Source organism: Quercus suber, unplaced genomic scaffold (genome assembly GCF_002906115.3).
Source record: "Quercus suber isolate HL8 unplaced genomic scaffold, Cork oak 2.0 scaffold_768, whole genome shotgun sequence".
In the NCBI taxonomy this organism is placed as follows: Eukaryota; Viridiplantae; Streptophyta; class Magnoliopsida; order Fagales; family Fagaceae; genus Quercus; species Quercus suber.
The window spans coordinates 138,350-161,601 of record NW_027070204.1 but is presented as its reverse complement, the minus strand read 5'-3'; the positions used below and the strand labels follow the sequence as shown (position 1 = coordinate 161,601).

The 23,252-nt window shown below is 31.1% G+C and overlaps 1 protein-coding gene across 3 annotated transcripts in view; it reads left to right on the top strand.

Annotated features, from left to right (window-relative positions):
- The first annotated feature begins 8,287 nt into the window (after positions 1-8,287).
- LOC112006497 (TMV resistance protein N-like) overlaps positions 8,288-23,252 on the top strand; it is a 21,467-nt gene continuing 6,502 nt past the window's right edge. Inside the window, exons 1-7 of one of the 3 annotated variants that reach the window (XR_010626453.1) lie at positions 8,290-8,554; positions 13,846-14,367; positions 16,841-17,942; positions 18,085-18,300; positions 18,406-20,333; positions 20,884-21,000; positions 21,806-22,089. Coding sequence is in view for 1 of the 3 variants with exons in the window: in XM_065767069.1 (XP_065623141.1) it covers positions 13,856-14,367; positions 16,841-17,942; positions 18,085-18,300; positions 18,406-20,286 (3,711 nt within the window). In the remaining 2 variants the exon portion in view is untranslated. Of the gene's footprint in view, positions 8,555-13,845; positions 14,368-16,840; positions 17,943-18,084; positions 18,301-18,405; positions 20,334-20,883; positions 21,001-21,805; positions 23,187-23,252 lie in introns of those variants that run through there. The other 2 variants (XR_010626452.1, XM_065767069.1) reach the window with 2 other exon arrangements.

The window sequence follows — 23,252 nt, the reverse complement described above, 5'->3', positions numbered from 1 at the left end:
GACAAACAATCAGGCTATCATTTTAGTCTCTCATAATTATCTTCCATTTTGTTTAACATGGTTGAATAATTTTTGGTCTTATTTTTCTCACTACTCACTTTCACACCTACTTTGTTTAAACAATTGAGTTGTTGACCTCACTGCAAAACCAAAGATGTGCATACAAATTCCCAATCTTAAGTTTAACAAGAAATTACCCTCAAAAAAGTTTAACAAGAAATTAATAGAGCGGTACCAGTGTTTATGATTCTGCTTTCTTTAATACATGATAAGCCCACCAAAACAGTTATTGTTTTGAATTTAACGACTCTTTATGTTAAATCACACCATTTTTCTAATTTAATGGCACGACAATGATGTTTTTTTTTTCAGTTAATTAAATCACCAATTATGAATACACATAATTGGCTATTTAACTGAAAACAAAACATCGTCATCAATTAGTAAAATCCATATATATATATATATATATATATCATATGTTGAAGATGAACTCTGCTCCCAGCTGTCAATTCATTTTAGTCCATCATGATTAATCTTCCTTTTTATTTTATGTAGTTGCATAGTTCTCAGTCATTGACCTTTTGCCACTTGAATTTGTTTAAACAATGAGTAGTTGACCTCACTGCAAACCAAGGAAGTACATGCTTGCACGCCACTCCTGACCTCTTTGATTCCAATGCCCATTTTTCTTTTTAACAATCAATTACGTAATGTATATTAACAAATTGGAATATGAAGTTGGTTTTAGCAAAAAAGAGGGGCCCAAACTTACGTGGGTCTTTTTTTTTTTAATAGATCATTAGCTTGCTCTTTATTTTATGTAATTTTCAGGTCTTCTTTTTGCCTTGAAGATACCAGGAATAAGGAAAGGGCAATGTGCACGCCTACACTGATGAAAAAAAATGAATTGTTGACTTTTATTCGAAACCCAGGATGTGAAAACCACTGAATCTGGTGTTGTTTCAAGAGGTCCTTGAGCTTTACCGGTCCACAGTTGCAATTTCAGCGTTCTCACTTTTTCTTCCATACATCTATCTCTTTTATTTCTTCTCCTTTTCACTACTCTCTTCAATTAAAACATTCACATCAAATTGCATTTATTTTCCAGGTCCTCTCTCTTATCTCAATCATTGGCATTGCTTTGTGTGATTCTACTATTTTGTGTGAATTATACTTTTCTTTATTATTTATTTTTGTTTGATTTGTGTGTGTGTGTGTGTGTGTATAGAGAGAGAGAGAGAGTTGGGTTCAAGTTACACCTAGTATAACTCTAAACAATGTTACACCATCTAATAACTTGTTATTGAATTAATATTTTGAAAATCCAACCGTTGAATTACATGTTTTATATGTTCTTAACATGCATACCAATTTTCATATCAATCGGATGCTATTTACCATTTAATCCATAAACTCATATTTTATGCATTATTTTAAACTACAAAAATTTAAATTATAACAATTGATTGATGACATGGATATTAATTTTTGATCACTTTGAAATTTTGCAAGCATAAAGAATATACAAAGATAATATAATCTAACGGTGGATTTGTCAATATTCGCATCCAATTAAAAAATATTGAGTGGTGTAATATTACTTAGAGTTACACCAAGTGTAACTTGAACCTAACCCATATATATATATATATATATATAATCAATAGTTATAACAACAGAAGATAGTGAATTCAAACCTTGAACATCTCTATTGAAAACATCTCTGTTGGTATCAATAGTTAGCATGACGAATTTATTGAAGAACTTGAATTAGCAGATTAATGTATGGCTCAACTAATTAATTTGTTAGAAGTTGATCGGAGTACATGGCTTGACATAGCTTAAGTCATTGGGAGTCTATTAGAATTGGGGAAATTCTTAGGTGATCCAAGACTACCCAGCCAATAGAAAAGAAGCACATCAGTAAAAATAGTTGAGATCATCTTACCTGCCACATCACCTAAAAATCATGTGATATTAATAATTGAGTTATATATTCTCATTAGATACCATTGGACTAAGTGTGCGTTTGGCATTAGCTTAAAAAGCCAGCTTTTTTACTATTGAGCTTATTTTTGCTACTATTCATGGGTCTCATTGTATTTTTTGGTACTATTTATGGGTCTCAATATACTATTTCAGCTACCTTTTAGCTTTATCTATAGTACTTTCAGCAAAAAGTTTTCAGATTCAGCTAAATAAGCTGTTCCCAAATAGACACTAAAGGGTATCCGAAGAATGATCCCTTTATGCTTCATCTGATAACTACAATTAAATAGGCCTAGACATTAGTTTGAATTGGTAAACATTGAATAATTGATGTCAAAGCAACTCTCATTTTCAATTGTTTTTCCTAGAAGATGCCTTTAAATTGAGATAAGCATTGCTTGGCTTAATTATTACCTTAATACTTACATACTTTGCGGGCCAACAATGCTTATCTTAATTTATTTTATTTACAAATATAAATTTTATATAACTTGTTTGAATTGAAATGGCCACTTGCACACCTACTCTGTTTAAAAAAAAAAAGGTAGATATGCTATGCAATCAGAGGATGTGAATTCTTGCACATCTGATGTCTCTCTGTCTCTTCAATTTCTTTTTCTTTTTCTTTTATAGAAAAAAGCGCACACACACAGTGTGGCTGGCTTTGTTTATTATTTGCAGTTAAAAAATCATTTTTAGCCGCTTTCTTTCCAGGAAAATTCCTGCAAGAAAAATCATTTTCAGTCGCTGTCTTTCAATCATTTACACACTTACTCTATTTAAATAATTATGAGTTAGTAATTTTTTCATCCATTTTTAGAAATATTTTATGAGAAATTGAAAATTTTCAAAAAAGTTAATAATTTTTTCATTTTTTCATAAAAAAATTTCCTTAAATGGTTTACTATGGCCCTAAGGGCATACATTAGTAAAACTCAATAAATAAACAAACAAATGATGTTGACTTAAAAGTAAAAACAGAGACCTCCGCGCATCCTTAGTGCGGTGGTCACTCCACAAGTATAAATGCTTGTGGGGATTGGGGGTAAGAACCGGGGTTCAAGTCTCTAGAAGAGAGCTATTCACACACATATACACTTAGATTAGGCTAGAGTAGAAATTATATCTTGTATATTATAAATAAATAAATAAATAAGTAAAAACAGAGGATGTGAATGCCCCACCCACCCTCTTTACCCCTCTCTTCTCTCTTTCACAAGCACAAAAATAATAGTGCCCGTTCCTTTATTAAAAAGGCAATTATATGATAGGATCTGAATCCAACATTGTTTCTAAGAGTTTTTTGAGCTTTACAATCATTGCTGCAATTTCATTTCCAAAATCTGTAAATTTTCACTTTTCACACCCATCCATCTCTTTTATTTCTCTCCTATGACTTCCTCCTTTAAATGAAAAATCCACGTCAAATTGTTCTCTTCATCTCTAATTTTTCTTTCAATTTTAGTTGAATGTGTGTGTATGTTATCTTGATTGTAGATCAAGATTTGTCTAAAATATTTCTAATGGCTTACATTTCCACTTAAAAAGTCTCATCTTCATCTTCATTTTCTTCTTCAACACCACAATGAAATTACGATGTCTTTCTTAGTTTTGGAGATGATGATACCTACAATAGTTTTACGGACCATCTATATGCTGCTTTAAAACAAAAAGGACATTGTTACCTTTAGAGATGATGGAAAAAATTAAGATGGGCATGGATCATAGGGCATTGTCACCTTGAGGCAAGGACTGACCCAGGTGGGGGCAAAGGGGGCCCGGGCCCACCCTAAGCCCAATTTCTTTTTTTAATAGTTATAATATATTTTATTTTTGTAGTTGGGCTCATTTCAAAACCTTAAGCCTCCTTCTCCTCAATAAGTCTAACTAGCTTTACCCAAATAGCAACTATCCAACCCAAAAACTTAATAAAAACAATAAAAACATTCACAATGGTGATTGTATTTTAGCCAAAAAAAAAAAAATTTACCACCAAAGAATCAAAAAATCATGTGTTATTGGAGAAACTAAAGCTTAATTTTTTGCAACTATAGTAAACTAGTATAAATACCAGTTGACTGTAGCAAGTTATTAAAAATAAAATACAATATTTTATTAAGATTATATCTCTTCATTCAATTAAAAAACTCAAAATTTCTCGCTACCTTTATTATTTTAATGAGTTGTTTATATTATTTTAAATGAACTGATAAAAAAAATAGAACATTTGATATTGGGTGTATTGTAAAGTGAGGTGGCAAAATAGATAAAGTAGATTTTTGAGGTACTAAAAGCTAAAATTTTTAGAACCACCACTGTGAATGCTCTAACTTCAACAAGAAAACAAAAAAATCCTAGCCAGCCTAGTATTAAAAAAAAAAAACATTATTTTGTATTTGTTTTTGTCTTTATTGGTAAATTATTGCATCTTAATATATTTAGAAACAATGATCTTGAGTATTTATAATTTTTTAATACTATATGGATACTTATTTGGAGTTTCTTTTTTCTTTATATTTCGGCCCCCCCTAGCTTAAAATCCTGGGTCCATCCCTACCTTGAGGCTTATCCAATTATTAAAAATATTTGTTAGTTTGTTTAGACCCCTATAAAACAGATTCCTTTAACCTAATTAATTAACCAAGTAGTTACTTACGTTTATATTTCAGATCTAGGTTAAACTCATGCAATCAGATTACTTAGTGCAAAAAAGTAAAGAAGACAATAATATGATAACCTAGGAAAACTAATGAAACCAACAGTTTCAAGGTAAAAAACCTAGGGATGATTTAACCTAGCTATCCTCAAGGTAAACAAATTTACTATGATAGAATGGAAGTTTTACAATATATTTTCTCCCTAAAATCTAAAGCTACCTCTTGTAGTACTTATTCACACAACCACGTGCAGCTCTGATTCCACAGATTCTTCTATTTGAATTTGCTGAATACAAATACTCACGTTTGTGACTTTGAGATCCCACTCAAAAGTTTTAGATCACTATCAGTAGTAGATCTTTATGCAGCAACTTGTCTGCACCAGTTCTTGATTGTAGATCTAGCTTCTGGTAGATGCTTGTTGAGTTAGAAAGCTACAAAAATCTCACAAATCTCACAGGAGTAACTTACAAGACTTCCAAGAACTTTTGAAACGTAGTTAGGATTTTCCCTTTACACTAAGTAGTGTTGGACTATTCAGCTACCCAAATTGATTTCAACTTTTCATTTTCTTCTTTCAAATTTCAAGTAATTGTTAAAATTGAATAATTTATTATCTTTTTAGTGGATATATGCACATGTTTGACTATTCATTACAAACGCTACTAGTCATTAGATGCAAATGTTTGATTATATTCAACTACCCAAATTGATTTCAAATTTTCGTTTTCTTCTTTCTAATTTCAAGTAATTGTTAAAATTGAATATTTAAACTTTTCATCTTCCTATTCTAAAAAAAAAAACTCTTCTTCTCTTCTTCCAACCTTTCCCCTCCCTCTTTGCCTCTTTATCTTCCTACTACTCTTTACTTTACTGTTAAACTTCCTTCACCATTTCATCTTTTTTATATTTTGACTCTTCTTCTCCCTATCTTATTTTGTATAAGTTTGATATCACTTATTCCATTCAATCCATATTTTTCCTACACAAAAATTGTGAGTACTCTCTCTCTCTCTTGATTTTTGTTCTTTATTATAACTCTAATTTAGGTTGATGGTTTTTTTATTTAATTTTTTTTGTGTTGTATTTTTCAAATTTCCCATCACAAATCACTCTTATAGCTTTGGTTGAATTTTGGTTTGGGTTAATATGTAGTTTTTTTTGCTTTCTCAATATATATATATTGAATTATTACTTCTCTTATTTGAATTCCAATGCCTCTTGTTTGAGAGTTGGAAAAAAAATGAAAATTTTCAACTTTAAATAGTTTCTTCCATTCACATTAACCACGAGCTCACGTACAAATAACTAATTAGAAAAGAAAAAAAAATCACATAGAGAAAGATCCTAAGTGTCTATATGTGATTTTTTCCTATAGAATAAAAAGTGACGTAATACTTGCTAAGTTTTTTGTCACTGGAATTGCTACTATCTCATACGTTAGCCACTAGACCAGGATATGTTAAGGCTCCAATACCAACTGTTGCGGGATGTGGAAGCGTCAAGAAGCAGAATACGTCTACTTCTAGAATACAAGAAACAAAACACATTTGCTTCTGAAAATAACCTCGAATTCACGAGGGTTCCATGAATCCACAGGGAGAAAGATTTGGAATCCACCAGATAAAAGTCTGAATTTTATTGATTGAATAATAGTTCCAAAAACACGTTTATAGATTTAGGAGCTTATTTAAGGGCTCTGTATGCTCTGTATAACTTGAAAATAAGAAAATATATTCTAAAATAACTCCTAATTAATATCTAACCATAACAAAGACCAAATTTGACCAAAAAAACATTAAAAGCACCTAAAAACAATGAAATAATAACCCTAAACCTAAAAAAACGAAAATTACAAATTAAATACCAAGATTAATAAATTACAATAATTAAATAGTAAATTGTGTCCTACATCACCCTTACTTTCTCCATTCTTGTATGTAAGAAGATCACACTTTGAAGTGGAAGAATGAATAAAGGATTTGGATTGAAGAAGACATGTTTTAGGAATTTCGTTTGAGTGAAATGCAGTTCTGCTCAAACAGATGACAGTTGGACCCAAAGCAAACTTTCTTTTTGATTTTTTGAAGGTTGTTCGCTTGAGCAGACAAATTAACTGTTTCTTTAGAATTTTACCGAAAAAGGAGCTAAAAGTGATTATTCTTTGTTAAAGGCTATCTCTTTACTATATCCACACACACACAAACACACACACACACAAAAAACAAAAAAAAACAAAAAAAAACTCTCTCTTTACAAGTGACCATTTATTGGTGATTCAAAAGCCATTGCGTAATGGTAATGTTAAGAGCAAGATGCCTCCTTTTCGTTATATTTTAAACTCTTTTTATTTATTTTTTTCAGTTTAGGAATTAGAAAGGCTCCTGGTTTTTAAGGTGCAGCATAAAGTTAATGGATTTCCCATCGTATGTTTGATTAGAACTGCCAATGAGACTACAAATTACAAACAGTCTGACTTGAAAGAACAAAGAATGGCAAGGAAAAAAAATTTGTAGGTGTTTTAAAGGCAGAATAAATCATGTGCTGGAAAGTAGGTAACCATCAAAACTGGAAATCTTTTATAAATTCTCAGTTGATACCAAGAGACTAGTAAAAATCATGTGATATTAACAACTGAGTTATACATTCTCATTAGATACCAATGGACTAATACTAGTATGAATGAATTCACATTTAAAGAACAAAAGGGTGTTCGAAGAATGATCCCTTTATGCTTGATCTGATTCCTACAGTTAAATAGGTCTAGACGTTAGTTTGAATTGGTAAGCATTGTATATAGTTGATGTCATAGCAGCTCTCCCATCTTATGAATGCTCTTTTCTCTCAGCTCTCATTTTCAATTGTTTTTCCTAGAAGATGCCTCTAAATTGAGATAAGCATTGCTTGGGTTAATTATTGCCTTAATACTGACATACCTTGTGGGATTAACAATGCTCATCATAATTTATTTTATTTACAAATATAAATTTAAGTCATTTTTATATAACTTGTTTGAATTGAGATGATTTTTCTATTTAACATGCAAATTACATAAAGATAAACTAAATCTGGCTTTGATTTTTTTCATTTTGTTTTCTTTTTTCCTTATGGATTTGATTACTAGAAGATGCCTAGAAGGAGAGCATGGAAATGCTCAGCCCTTTAAACAACCGAACAATACATGGGGAAGAGTTTATCATTAGAGTTAAAAAATAAGTTTCAGTCGCTGTCTTGCCAGGAAAATTCCTGGAAGGAAAGGGCCATTTAAATAAATAAGTGTTGTTGACTGAAAACAGAGAATAAGGATTGTGTAAAGAATCTAAAATTGTTCCAAAACAGTTTGATTTGTTAAAATTTCGCCTTCACAACTCTCAATATATAAGTTTAAAATTTTCGACTTGATAGCTGGCCACCATGAAGTTAATCTTTCTTATCTTTTCAACACCGCAGAATGTGTAGGAGTAATTGTCATCAAATTTCCACTAAAGTACTTATTCAGAAAAAATAAAAAAGTTTCCTCTAGACTAAAGCGAGTAAAAAAAGAGGATAAAAAAGCAAAATAAAGTGTAAACAAAACTTTATACTAGTTACTAGGAACTTACTCATTCTTCTCTTTTATTTTCTTAGTGGAGGAGTAAATTAAGGTTCATCCCACATGTCCCACACCTAAAGAAACCAAAAATGCAAAGTCAAGAGTAAATGCATTTAATAGTCGGTGGTAGTAAGTATAAAAGAAGACATTGGAATCGTTTTTTATTCATACAAATGTGAGAGCATTGCCTAAGCACAATAACAAATACTACAAAATAAGAAAATTTTCTATTACAACTCTATTCAGGAGCGTTGTTTCAAGAGGTTTTAGAGCTTTACTTTACAACAGCCAATTGCTGCAATTCTCCATATCCGTAAGTTCTTACTCTTCTTGCTCGTATTCATGTCTTTTGTTTCTCTCCTTTCACTCCCTCTCTGAAAAAAAAGAAAAAGAAAAAAAAAACACATCGAATTGTTTTTTCTTATTCCTTGAACGATTTTCCTTTTATTTATTTTCTTCAGTTTTAATTGATACCTAATCTTTGCTCTTATATGGCTAATTCCTTACAATTTGGATGAGAAAATGTCTAATTTATTGGTGATGCTCTTATATACCAAACACAATCTTAGTGGATGTTTGTGTCCAATGAAGCATTTATGCTGTTCACATCACAATAATTCTGTAGAGATAGTCATAGAACAAAGTAATATGAATAGAACTATATCTATCTATCTATATATATATATATATATATAGAACTTATATAACTACCACCAGGAGGTTATTCTTTCCTCTTTTCGAGAACGCTGAGAGTGTTGACACTTGACGGTATTTGTCATCAAATCTTTACTCCACCAAAATACTTACCTGTGAGAGATACAATTTTAGGCCCCGATATTACAGCTGAAGTAAATTTTAAGCTAATTACATAATTAAGTCTGATTGTTTAAGTCATTAGCCAATAGAACTATGCATGGACATTAAACACAACAATAAATCCCAATCACAACACAAACACCCCACACAGTGTTTGCAGAGAGAAAAACCCGAAAATTGGGCAAAAAAACTCAGGGCCTATAGCACCAAACAATTCTCTAAACAAGAATAGTTGCCATACAAATCACTTACAAAACCTTGTACGTTAAGTAATGACTATGTACTTGAGCCTCTAGCACCAACTAGCAACTAATTCCTCAAATATTTTCTTTTAGTTAGTCTTTGGATCCACGAATTTAACCATCAATATCAAGACAGTCTCCTTGGCCACTCAAAGGCCTCTTAGAGATTTAGGGATTGCTTCAATGTTTCCAAACACCAAATAGCACCAAGAACTTAGAAAGTTTCTTTGTGCATATTGGATTTAGTCTATTCTCACGGAATTTGGCAATTAAAGAGGGAGAAGTTTGATAGAATTTAGCTCTAGGCTTTTAGGTCACTCCATAGCTCTTCAATATAGAAATTGGGTTGGGTTATATGGGTTGAAAATATTATAAACCCGACATGATCGAAGGCTCCAAACATATCTTTTTCCAAAAAAAAAAAAAAAAAAAAAAAAAAAAAAAAAACAGAAACCAAGTGCAAACAAAGTAACATATGTCCTTATCAACGATCTGAAGTGCAAAATTAGGTAGGCGGATAAAAGAAAAATAAAGTAATTATGCACTGCTTGTACCTTTCTTCAGCTACTTTACACACACTGCTTATACTAAATTAATAATTGGATGTATTATTAGTCATAAAGTTTCCAGACTCCACTAAGGGCGTGTTTGGTTCGTTGTGATGTGCCCTTAATGTGATGCACATTACAATAATGTAACATTAATATTTTTGGTTTATTTTATTTTTTCTAACATTACCACAATTTAAAATTACAAAATATATCACATGACCTTAATCTCATCACCTTCCTAAACAATGTAATATTGTATTCTTGTATTGAAATTACATTAATGTAAAATTACAATAACGTAATATTACGATGTAATGTAACATCACAGCGAATCAAATGCCCCCTAAGCGTTTATGCATGTCACACCATTATCAGTGGCATTTGGAATATATAGAAAGATAGCAATATGAATAGAACTTTATAGTTTTTTTAAAAAAAAATTTAAAGTGAATAGAGCTTATTGTCCCATCTCAAAAAATAAAATGAAATCTTTATTGTTGATCAAAAATCAATATAAATACTATAAATACGACTTTATAGCTGGCCGCCATGAAATTCCTTGTCATCAAATTTCCACTAAAGCACTCAAAAATAAAAAGTAAAAAGTTTTCACTAAAGCAAGTAAAAAAGCTAGAGAAAGTGATCTATATATAGGATGGATTTGGATCCACGTTTTGTGTTCACGTTTTGCCTTTTTTTTTTTTTTTTTTGTGCACTTGTTTCTACTTTTAGAGACAAAATGCACTGTTCACGCACTGTTCATGAACACTTTATTCAAAAAAGAATATTAAAAATGGGTCTCATGGCATTATTCACATATTTAAAAATTATTTTGCTACAGTGTTTTCAGTTTTCAATTTTTAGTTCAGCAAAATAAGTTGTATCCAAACGGACCTATAATATAAAACCAAATCCTTGGACTTTTTGTTGACCTTTTAAAATTTGGAAACGTCAATTTTGTAAGTCTCACAAATTTACAAAACTGCAGAGTTCCTCTGGTGCCAATCTACAGTGGCATCACGCTAGAACTCAACGCATCTTGGTCTTCTTGCTCACATATATTTTCCTTTTGAGAAGCTAAGAATCGAACGAATACCTTGATTAAACCCCTTAGTAAGAATAGTGGGACAATGGATTTATGCTGTTCGGATATTTGGTGATATGCCCAATCATGGGTGTACTCCAGATTTGTATACATGTGGTACTCTGATTCATGCGTTATGTGGATTTGGGATGATTGGTGAATCAAAGGAGAGATATTCAAACAAATGGAGACAAAAGGTTGTTTGCTTAGAGCATATTTGGTAGACTGTAATAGGTGCTATAATGTAATAGTTATTCTTATGGTTTAATTATTCTTTAGTTTGGTTATGTTTTTATTACAAGGAATAGTTATTCCTTATGAATAGTTATTTTTCAAAATGAGGAATAACTATTCCTCTTTAAAAGGTTGTATTAGTTATTTCTTAGTAAGTGTAATAATGTCAAAACTAAATATATTTCCAAATAAACAAACTTTCCATATACATCTAACAATTATAAAAATAAAAAATTATAAAAAAATAACACATATCTCTCTTAAATTTAAAAATAACAATTTTTAAGGAGATATAATTGTATAAGTATAATATTTTCTAAAATAAATGTTAATTAAGTTTCATTCTAATGTTATAACTCACAACCAAACTAATGAATAAGTTTAGTTATTACATTACAGCATATTTTATACCTAGTAATAAAGATTACAATTCCTGTCGTAATCCTCATTCAATGTACCAAACATATCCTTAATTAGACATATCATCATGTCATGGTATGTATGTGTTCAAAAGGTATTAGTTTCGTATAGCTTTTTGGAATTTTGCTTTATTAATTTAAGAATTGTGAATTGCTTTGTAGATCTCGGTAATATATATATATATATATATATCAAGTATTTTATTGACAGCATAAGCACATATATCAGGTATTTTATTTTACTACGATCGTTCATTTTTTTTTTAAATGCTACCTTGCAAAATGTCTATAATATGCATATTATTAACTCAATTTCCTATTCTTCAAAATGAGGAATAACTATTCCTCTTTAAAAGGTTGTATTAGTTATTCTTTAGTAAGTGTAATAATGTCAAAACTAAATATATTTCCAAATAAACAAACTTTCCATATACATCTAACAATTATAAAAATAAAAAATTATAAAAAAATAACACATATCTCTCTTAAATTTAAAAATAGCAATTTTTAAGGAGATATAATTGTATAAGTATAATATTTTCTAAAATAAATGTTAAGTTTCATTCTAATGTTATAACTCATAACCAAACTAATGAATAGGTTTAGTTATTACATTACAACATATTTTATTCCTAGTAATAAAGATTACAATTCCTGTCGTAATCCTCATTCAATATACCAAACGTATCCTTAATTAGACATATCATCATGTCATGGTATGTATGTGTTCAAAAGGTATTAGTTTTGTATAGCTTTTTGGAATTTTGCTTAATTAATTTAAGAATTGTGAATTGCTTTGTACATCTCGGTAATTTATATATATCAAGTATTTTATTGACAGCATAAGCACATATATCAATTATTTTATTTTATTACGATCATTCATTTTTTTTAAATGCTACCTTGCAAAATGTCTATAATATGCATATTATTAACTCAATTTCCTATTTCTAAATTTTAATAACTTTTCCGTGCACTGCACAGGTTTGTGACTAGTATAAAGTGTAAACAAAACTTTAGTTAAAATTTAAAAAGACCCAATGAGATTTGGTTCAATTGCAAACACATTCCCTGCACTTTTTAATTTTGTATTATTCATTTCGGTAATGACAAAATCCTTATTTCAAATGATCATATATAGTGCACGTGACCATTTTATCATATAATCATTAAAAAAATTATTGTTTTAATGAATTATAATAATAAAAATTCTTTCTAAATTAAAGTTTAATAAACAATTTCTTAAAATGCAAATTGGCCGTGACTCGTGTCTTGAGCCCCACTTGGACCTGGCGGCATGGGTTTGAGGGCTATTTGTATTTGGTGTCGTTTTCTTGGATTTATGGGTCATTACTGAAAGCGTCAAGGTGTATAATACAAAATTAAAAGCACAGAGTGTGTGTTTTGAAATTGATCCAAACCTCAGGGGTCTTTATGCAATTTGGCCAAAACGTTTTAGCTGGTTAACAAAAACTTTACATCTGGTCACTCTTTGTCCTGTTTTCTTTTCTTAATGGGTAATTAAGTTCACATCCCATGTGCCACTCTTAAAGAAGCCAAATAAAAAAAGAGTTCAGACCAAATTGCATTTTAAGTTCAACTCTCATAATTTGATGTTTTCAACTAAAATGTCAAGGATTCAAAAATTCCCTCAGCTTCAACAATCGGATTATAAAAAAAATAATGCTAGAAATACAAACTATTTTACAAAAAATTTTACAAACTGCTGATGTGATGAGTAATTATTGGTAAATGAAAAAGTAATATTAATGGTGGGCCTAAATGAAAACCAATAAAAGGTTGGCTACATCAACATTTTGTAAAAATGTTGTAAAATAGTTTATGGCTGTAGCATTACTCTTATAAAAAATGAATAATAATAACAATAAGTTGAAAAACTAGTTGTGGTTAGTTAGGTAAAAAGAAAAGTATTGGATCGGTGGAGACTTTTTAGAAAAGTGGGAGATAAATCAGATAATAAGAAGCTCTTCTATTAATTAGAATTGTATTCAAGAAGCGTTGTTTCAAAAGATTTTAGATTCTTTACAAAGAATTGCTGCAATTCTCCAAATCTGTAAAGTTCTCACTTCTCTTGCACACATCCATGTCTTATATTTCTCTCCTTTCACTCCCTCCTTGATATGAAAAGTCTACAACAATTTTTTTTCTCTCTTCGCCAATCTATTTTCGTTTTAATTTGTTTCTTCAATTTTAATTGAATGTACTTGTTATCTAATTTTTGGTTCAACATTTTCTAGGATAATTTCAATGGCTTCCATGAGCACTGAAAGAGCCTTGTCACCATCATCATCTTCTTCTTTTACGCCTCAATGGAAATACGAGGTGTTCCTAAGTTTTAGAGGCAAGGATACCCGAAATAATTTTACAGACCATTTATATTTTGCTTTGAAACAGAAGGGCATTTTAACTTTTAGAGATGATGAAAAACTAGAGAGAGGAAAATCAATTTCACCAGAGCTCTCAAAAGCAATAGAAGAATCAAGGTTTGCTATTGTCATACTCTCAAGTAACTATGCATCTTCAACGTGGTGCCTAGATGAGCTTACAAAGGTCATTGGATGCATAAAAGAGACGGGAATAATAGTTCTACCTATTTTTTATAATGTTGATCCGTCGGATGTACGAAAGCAAACAGGAACTTTTGCACAAGCTTTTGCTGAACATGAAGAACGTTTTAAGGAGAAGATGGAGAAGGTGCAAAAATGGAGAGATGCTTTGAGAGAAGTGGCCAATCTCTCTGGGTGGCCTTCACAAAATAGGTAATTTAATTTGACTTATATCTCTCTTTCATATGTGTTAAACAACTCTTCCTATATGTACCATAAATTTTATACTGTCAAAAAAAAAAAAAATACAATAGTAAATGCTACAATATTTAATATGTGAACATTATATTCCTTATGTAATTTATACTACTATAAAGAAAATAGGGTTTGATGGTGTGATGCCTTAGATTTATTGGATTTTAATTGGGTGTGTGTTGTGTGGGTGTGTTTTGAGTCTCACATTGGGCATATACAGGATTGATTTAGGATTTATAATTAATCATATGGAGCCTCAATTGTAACTATACTAGTCCTTTTGGGCTATAGTACCAATCTGACTAACTTATTTCCTTGGGTTAGAACATAATATTTTAAGCTTAAAATGTAAAAAATTAGGCAAAAATAAAATTTTATTGAAAAAAAGCTCAAACTTAACCTTTTGACTAACTTGTAAATCTCTAGATATTTACAAACTTATTTAAGAATAAACATAATTAGACACATATTAAACATTCATACCTAAGCTTAATACTGTTGATAATCATTTTAGTATTTTTGTCAATTCTTGTAAATACTTTGCAAGGATAACATTTGATAGCGTGTGCAAATTATTCATAATTAATTGTTTGATTTTAGTTTCTAATTTTAATAAAGGTATTTTGCTTATTTATACACTTAATTTTCACTTTTTAACATCATTTTTTTTATTTTAATATAATGAATATACTTAATGTTTAAATTTTCTTTATGAAAATTGAATTTTATACCTGAATTAAAAACAAGTTTTAACACCCAAAAATTTGGATTCAAAAAGTCTATATTTAACCTGCTATAGAAAATCTCTAAAAGAAATAAATTCAATCTCAAAATCAAAGCACATAGTAATTCATCTTATCTCCAAAATAACCAAATGAATTTAAAGTATACAACATTTAAACATTAAAAAATAAAAATAAAAATAAAAAGCACTGATAACTCTTCAAAAAAAGCAATCTTTTTAAATTAAAACTTAAAATCGTAATATCTAAGAAAAATTTTCATAAACAGGTGCTCAAAATCTTTCCAGTAGTCTATCTGCAATAAAGTGATCACGTCCTAGCAGCCTCTTTTCACTATAAAAGTAAATAGCTAATCTGAAAAAAAAAAAAAAAAAAAAAAAACAGTAATAATGAGTTTTAAGCTAACAGCCCGATTATTCACACACTACCGTCGGAACAGTAACAAGTGGTACTGTAAGCAATATGCATATCAATAAGAACGACGGTAACAAAAGGTACCACTGGCTTCGTATGAAACAATAAGCAATATAAATATCAATAAGAATGACTCATAATAAGTTTATAAATTCAACAAATATTAACATAAAAATTAGCTATGTATATAGAAACGATCCTCATATTATATGAATAGAAAATACTAAGCTCAATATTACAAATAAGAATTTTTTTTTTTTTTTTTCTTTTTGAGCTAACGGTAGACACAAATAAGATATGATTTGTGTAATTTACCCTAATTTTGATATACAAATGTTTGGGAGCATCATTTCGATAAATTCCAATGGAGATCAGTGTAATTTACCCTAATTTTGATTATTATAATATGAAATATGATATGATTTTGATATGAGCTTATATAATATCTAATTTTGTGGTGAATTTTTTGATGACAATAACTAAATGATTGATTATTATATAATTCTACAACTTATATTGTACTAGAGCTCTTATAATTCATATGGAATGATTTTTTTTTTTTTTGACAGGTTTGAGTCACAACTTATGTCAATTTTTGTTATTTTTTTATTTATTTATTAATAGTAACTCATGTCAACTTATGTCAAGATCTTGGAAAGTAGGGAAAAAATTGGCTTTTGCCCTTTTTAAAAAAACAATCCAACATTTTGCACTCTTTCTCAAACTAATTAGGGAAATGCTCCTTTTTTGAAACTCGATTTATGATAAATCGAGTTATTAAAAAAAAAAAATTATGAAGCCCTATAACGGCATTTTTAATGACCTATAGTAACGTTTTAAGGACCTATAATGACGTTTTGTAACTCGACCTCCATGAAATCGAGTTATAGGCAATTTTTATTTTTATTTTTTTTATCTGTAACTCGATTTCATAGAAGTCGAGTTACAAAACGTCACTATAGGTCCTGAAAACGTCACTATAGGTCCTGAAAACGTCACTATAGGTCCTTAAAAATGCCGCTATAGGGCCTAACTCGATTTATCACAAATCGAGTTTCAAAAGATGAGCATTTCCCTAATTAGTTTGGGAAAGGGGGCAAAAAACTGTTATTTTTGCCCGAAAAAGGCAAAAGCCCATTTTGTCCTGGAAAGTAGCTAGGGAAACGATTCATATGAAATTTCACTTAATGCCACTGTCTACATAATTTTTTTGTTGGATATATCCTGTCCTTGTAAATTCAGATTCACAACTTATTGTTCTCTCTTCTTTGTAGGTCTGAGGCAGAATGTATCCAAGACATTGTGGAAGTGATATTGAATAAATTGAGTAATACATTCTCAGCACATACCATGGGACTAACAGGAATAGAATCCCGAGTTGAGAAATTGAAGTCACACTTAGCTATAGAGTCAAATGATGTTCGCTTTATAGGAATTTGGGGGACTGGAGGAATGGGTAAGACAACTCTTGCAAGAGTTGTTTATGGAATGGTTTCCAATAAATTTGAAGCTTGCTGTTTTATTGCTAATGTTAGGGAAGAATCTAAAAAATGTGGTTTATGTAAGTTACAAAAAAACCTTTTGAAAAAACTTTTGATGCTCAAAAATTTGAATTTTCAAGATGTTGGTGAGGGAGTTCTCATGATGAAGAAAATGTTACATAACAAAAAGATTCTTCTTGTTCTTGATGACGTAAATGATTTAGACCAATTGAATAAGTTAGCTGGGGAGCGTTGTTGGTTTGGTTCAGGTAGTAGAATTATAATAACAACAAGAGATAGGCATTTGTTGGTGAATCATGAAGTAACTGAAATATATGAGGCTGAAGTATTGAATCATGATGAAGCTCTTAAACTTTTTAGCTTGAAAGCTTTTAAAATGGACAATCCAACTGAAGATTATGGAAAGCTATCTCAAGCTTTTGTAGATTATTGTAAGGGACTTCCTTTGGCCCTTGAAGTTTTGGGTTCTTTCTTGTTCAAAAAAAGCATTGATGAATGGAAAAGTGAATTGGATAGGCTCAGGATTGAATTTTGTGACAGAGGAATTCTCAATGTGCTTCAAATAAGTTATGATGGACTACAACTAAGAGAGAAGGATATTTTCTTAAATATCGCATGCTTTTTTAATCACAAGAAAGAAGATGATGTCATAAAAACACTAGACTATCTTGAGCTTCATGCTAAAATTGGATTGAGGGTTCTTATTGATAAGTCTCTCATTAAATTGGAATTGCATGAAAATCGATTGTGGATGCATGATTTACTACAAGAAATGGGCCGAGATATAGTTTGTCAAGAGTGCTCTAAAGACCCGGGAAAACGTAGTAGATTGTGGTCGTTTAAAGATATTGATAATGTGCTGACAAAAAATACGGTAAGGGGTTATTGAAAGAAACTAAGAATATATCTTATTTTGTTATTCAACATAATTTTTTTTATAAAGAATGATGGAATTTAAATTATATTAGTCTAGTAATAATACATTTTATACTAATCCCTCTTATTCTTACTAATAGGGAACAGAGGCAATTCAAAGCATAGTACTAGAGTTGTATGAACCAAAAAAGGTATATTGGAATCTTGAAGCCTTTTCAAAGATGCAAGATCTAAGATTGCTTAAAATTTGTGGTGTTCAACTTATGCATGATCTCAAACATCTTCCTAATAGCTTAAGATTTCTTGATTGGAGAGGGTACCCTTCAAAATCATTGACATCAAGTTTCCAATCAAAGGTAATTTAGGTACCCTTATACTATTTTTTTTTTAATAAGTTTGTTTGTAGAAGCTAATTTGTCTTACTCTTTTTCTTTTTCTTTTTCTTTTTTGGCTTTTAACAGAGTTTTGAGAATTTGAAATTCATTAAGTTGAGTGAATCTCAAAAACTTATTAAAGCCCCAGACATCATTGAAATCCCAAATCTTGAGAGTTTGCTTCTTCAAAAATGTATAAATTTACGTAGTATTCACCCATCAATTGGAATTCATAAAAAGCTTACTATTCTTAATTTATATGGATGCAAGAACCTCACAAGTCTTCCAAGCAAGTTTGAAATGGAGTGTCTTGTGGAACTTAATCTTTGTTGGTGCCCAAAAATAACAAAAATTCCAGAATTCAAGAGAAACATGAAGCGTGTACGCAGCCTTAATTTAAGTGGTACTGCAATTACAACACTACCCACGTCAATTGAGCATTTGACTGCCCTTTGTTCTTTGAGTTTAAGTGCTTGCAAAAATCTTGTGCATTTACCTGATACCATTTTTAATTTAAAGTCGGTTAGAGCAGTCTATCTTCAGGCATGCTCAAAACTGGATAGAGTGCCAGAGAACCTAGGGAATGCCGAAAGTCTAGAGGTGTTGTATTTGAACCACACTGGTATAAGAAAGGTCCCATCTTCCATTGGTCTCTTAAAACATCTTGAACATCTATGTGTGGATGGATGTAAGGGGTTATCATCTAATAAATTGTGGTATGAGCTCCTCCCGTTTTATTCAATGCCAACAAGTCCTCATCCCATGGACTCGCTACTCTCTTCTCTATCAGGTGCGTCTTCTTTGACCTGCTTGTTTTTAGAAGACTGCAATCTCAAGGCAATCTCCAATGATATTGGTTCCTTATTCTCTTTAGAACTTTTGAATCTAAGTGGAAATGATTTTGTTTGCCTTCCGGAAAGCATCATTCAACTATCTAATTTGGAAGAAATATATTTGAATAATTGCACAAGTCTTCGATCATTGCCAAAGCTTCCAATGAATATTGTCAAAGTTGAGGCAGAAGGTTGTATCTCACTGGAAATGTTACCAGATCCATTAAAACCAAGCGATTCATTGGAACCATCTCTCTATCTTCATAATTGTTTTCAATTGGCTGACAATCAAAGCTGCATAGACTGGTTTATCTCAGGGATAAAAAAGTCCCTCAAGCTCTCTCCCTCTCTCCCTCTCTCAGTCCTAAAAAAGGAATATAACATTGTTTTTCCTGGAAGTGAAATTCCTGAGTGGTTTAGCCACCAAAGCATGGGGAATAAAGTGAAAATTAAACAACCTTCTCATTTGTATAAGAAGGTGGGAATTGCTATTTGCGTTGTGTTTTGTACGCATGATGCTTTTCCATATCTTAGCTATTCATTGATAGCCAATGGAAAAAGAATTGATATTGATGACGATACCACAATTGATAAGGTTTCATCAGATCACCTTTGGCTAGTCTATGTGACTCCTCAATTCTTCGACGAGGAATCAAATAAATTATTGTGGGAAGGTGACGTGAATGGATTCAGTCAGATTAGAATTAAAATTGAAACCAATGATTATAGCGTGAAGGTAAAAAAATGGGGGTTCCGTATGATATACAAGAAAGACATAGAAGATCTTGACCGAACAATGGTCCAGTACAGCAACAGCAGCATCACTCCTTATGATGGCACGGATGTTCTCCATCATAATTTCGGCAATTCGTCAGTGGCAGTGGAATGTCACAAAGTCAAGCGCAGTCGTGATGATTACAATGGGGCTGGACCCAGTGGAAAAGGAAGTTCTAATGACATACCAAACCCAAAAAGGATTAAAAGGCACACAGAAACCCATGGTAACTCTGATTCTGAGGAGTCAAGTGAGTACAAGGACTGTGACGAGGAGTTAAGCGATCGGGACGAATCTAATGACAATTGGGAAGAAGATAGTGACGATTCGGACGAAGATAGCGACGATTGGGAAATATAGTGAAGGTGACCTTGATGATTAATAAACTATTTTTCCTTTTATTACCAGTAAGTCACTGCCTTTCCTCTTAATTCAAGTTCTGTTGGTTTCTGCATTTTCTTTTTCTTTTACAGCACATTTATTAATAAATTGCCCACCACATGTTTGGCTAAAGTTGTCAATGAGACTCCTAGCGATTTGACAACAAAGAATGGCAAGAAAATGCTTTTGTTGGTGTTTTAAAAGCAGAAGAAATAATGGGATTAAAGTAAACATCAAAACTTGAAGTTTTTGCTGCCAAATCTCATCTTAAAAAGACATTTTTTTTTCCTTTGCATTTTCTTAGCTAGACTTTTTTTTTGTCCCTATTCTATTTTTTCCACCCCAGACATTTAGGAGCTTAACAGAATATATATATATATATATATAATGTCAAGTTCGAATGGAAAGACTGCTATAGCCTATCACATGCATTGTCTCCTTCATCTGTAATATAATTACCTCATTAATTTGTGATATTAATACTTTAATACTCATTTTATAACCGCTCTTTAATTATGGAAGTGTTTGACATATGATTATTGTTCTTTGGCTCTTGATGTTCTTGAAATCTTCCAGGCCCATTTCGGATCATGACCAAGGCCAACAACCCATGATCATTTCGCATGTTCATCTTTATAGTAACTAGACCCAAGCAGGCAAGCAAGTATTTAACAAGATTGAAAATGGGATAAGGTAATATGCTTAGATTTGTAAACCCTGCCTTACTTGTTATTGTTGTTTTGATGCATTATGCCTAAAATTTAAGTTTTATCACATTTTCCTCATTGTTTTGTCATTTTGTCCTGGATTATTACATCTCATAGTAAATGGATAATATACCTTTATAGACATCCAAGTATATACATATGGTTCCAATTTTTTTGCATGTCAACAAAGGGGTGTCCTATGAAACTGTTTAGGTTCTGTAAATGTTGTGGCAGATGTACTAGTCAAAGATACTTTTAGCCTGAGTGGAATTCTAGATTCGTTTGAAAACTCTATAGCCAAAATGATTCTAAGAGAATTTTACAAATTCATGTTTGTGTTGCTGACAAGCTCATAAGGTCTCATTTTAAATCTGGGGCTTATTTGGTTGAAAAGGATAATGGTTGTTGCATAGCAAAAATTGTAGAAACCATGCCGGCAGGTCCTTTTTTGATCTCACTAGCACAACCATAAGTGAAGACCTTGTGCATTGGAGCCATTATGTAGGTTACACTCACCTTCTAAAATTATTGTCGTTCTTTGGAGGATTTTATTGAATTTTCTTCTTGTGAGGGCAGAATTGAGAAGACTTGTGAGGACTTTTTTCCTGTGTCAAAGATACAGAAACCTTAGACCTTTTTTTTTTTTCCCCTTAAAGTACTTCTTGTTGTCTTTTGTCTGTATCTTATGGTCTATTTGGACTTATAGGAACAAGGCATCCGTGAAGAAAAAGCCTTTCTCTACCACTAATGTGGCCATGTATTTTAAAAGTTTGTTTAATTTCAATGTGCAGGGTAACTAACAGTTCAAAAAACAAACAAAAGCCTAAATAGCCAAGATAAGCAAATCCAGACCATTAGAGAGGGTTCAACTACAACCAATCCTGTTGGAGAAGAGCTGCAAGGGTAGGGGATGGAAATAGCGGGGATCCAATTTCTTTTTTAAAAATAGAGAATGTCCACGTCCATAGCTGCTTGTGAGGAGTCAAGTGAGTAATTAGTGACCTGAGATTTTTTCATTGGAAGGAATTTTGTGATGTGACCCAAAGGTTAATCAACTTTTTTCTCTCTATCGCCAGTAAGTCACCATCCTTCTTCTTAATGTGAGTTTTTTTGGTTAATGCATCATCGCTTTCCCTTACCTTTGGCATATACTTGTACTTTTTTGGGTAAATTTTAACGTCAAAATAGTTTCTTGCCAGCTGTACCTTAGTTAATTATTGGCACTTATTCAAACTCCCATCTGGTTTGTTTCTTTAATCAAAAAACACAAAGCAATACTCCTAGCTAATTTAATATGCATATAAAAAACTTAGTCTTATGAAATAAACAATGATTAGGGTCATCTTGGTTTAGTGATTGTGTTACTTGTTTGTGCTGGTTGCCCCCCGTGATGTTGGATTATTGGACCATTTCATGAGGTATAACTATCACATGGCCAAGAGACATAAAGATAAGTGCAGTCCGTTGTATGCCTTTTACTCTCTCGTCATTGCTTTAAAAAATTTTGAGCTACAAAAACAATATATGCATGCCACTGCAAACATTACGATTGAAATTAATTTTGTCTCGTTACATATTATATATGTGAAGTCATGCATAGATTGCAATCAGAATGATTAGTCTAGCTAGGGGTAGCATCTAGCTTCCTCCCTAGTTGAAAGTTCTCTAAAGTTGTGTACTAACCTTCAACCAAAGAAAATGCTTTTTTTTTTCTTTTGTTTAAGAGAATAGCTGAGTTTTCTGTTCTAGTTCTTGTTCCTTTTATTTTTGTTTTGCTCTGAAAATTCTTATTATTTAAAGTATGACGACAGTTATATAACTTTTCTGCACTCCACTTGCTATATAGCTAAGAGAATCAGGATTCCAATTCTAAAATGTACAAACTTTAAAATCAAATGCAGTTATAAAATGTAGTTATAAAATTTAAAATCTTCAGCAATGAGGAACTTGATAATAACTTTTATGAGGAATTAATTTGGATATTAAAATTTCTATAAAGAACAAATCATTAAAACAAGTTCTTGATACATCCAAATATCAACATTATTGACAATTGATCGCATCAGAATAATTAGTCTTCCTAGAGGTTGAGTCTAGCTTCCTCCCTTGTTGAAGGTTTTTTAGGGTTGTTTACTAACCTGAAACCAAAGCAGATGCTTTTTTTTTTTTTTTTTCTGATTAAGAGAATAACTGATTTTTCTATTTTCTTTTTTTTTTTTCTTTTTTTTTTTTTAATTT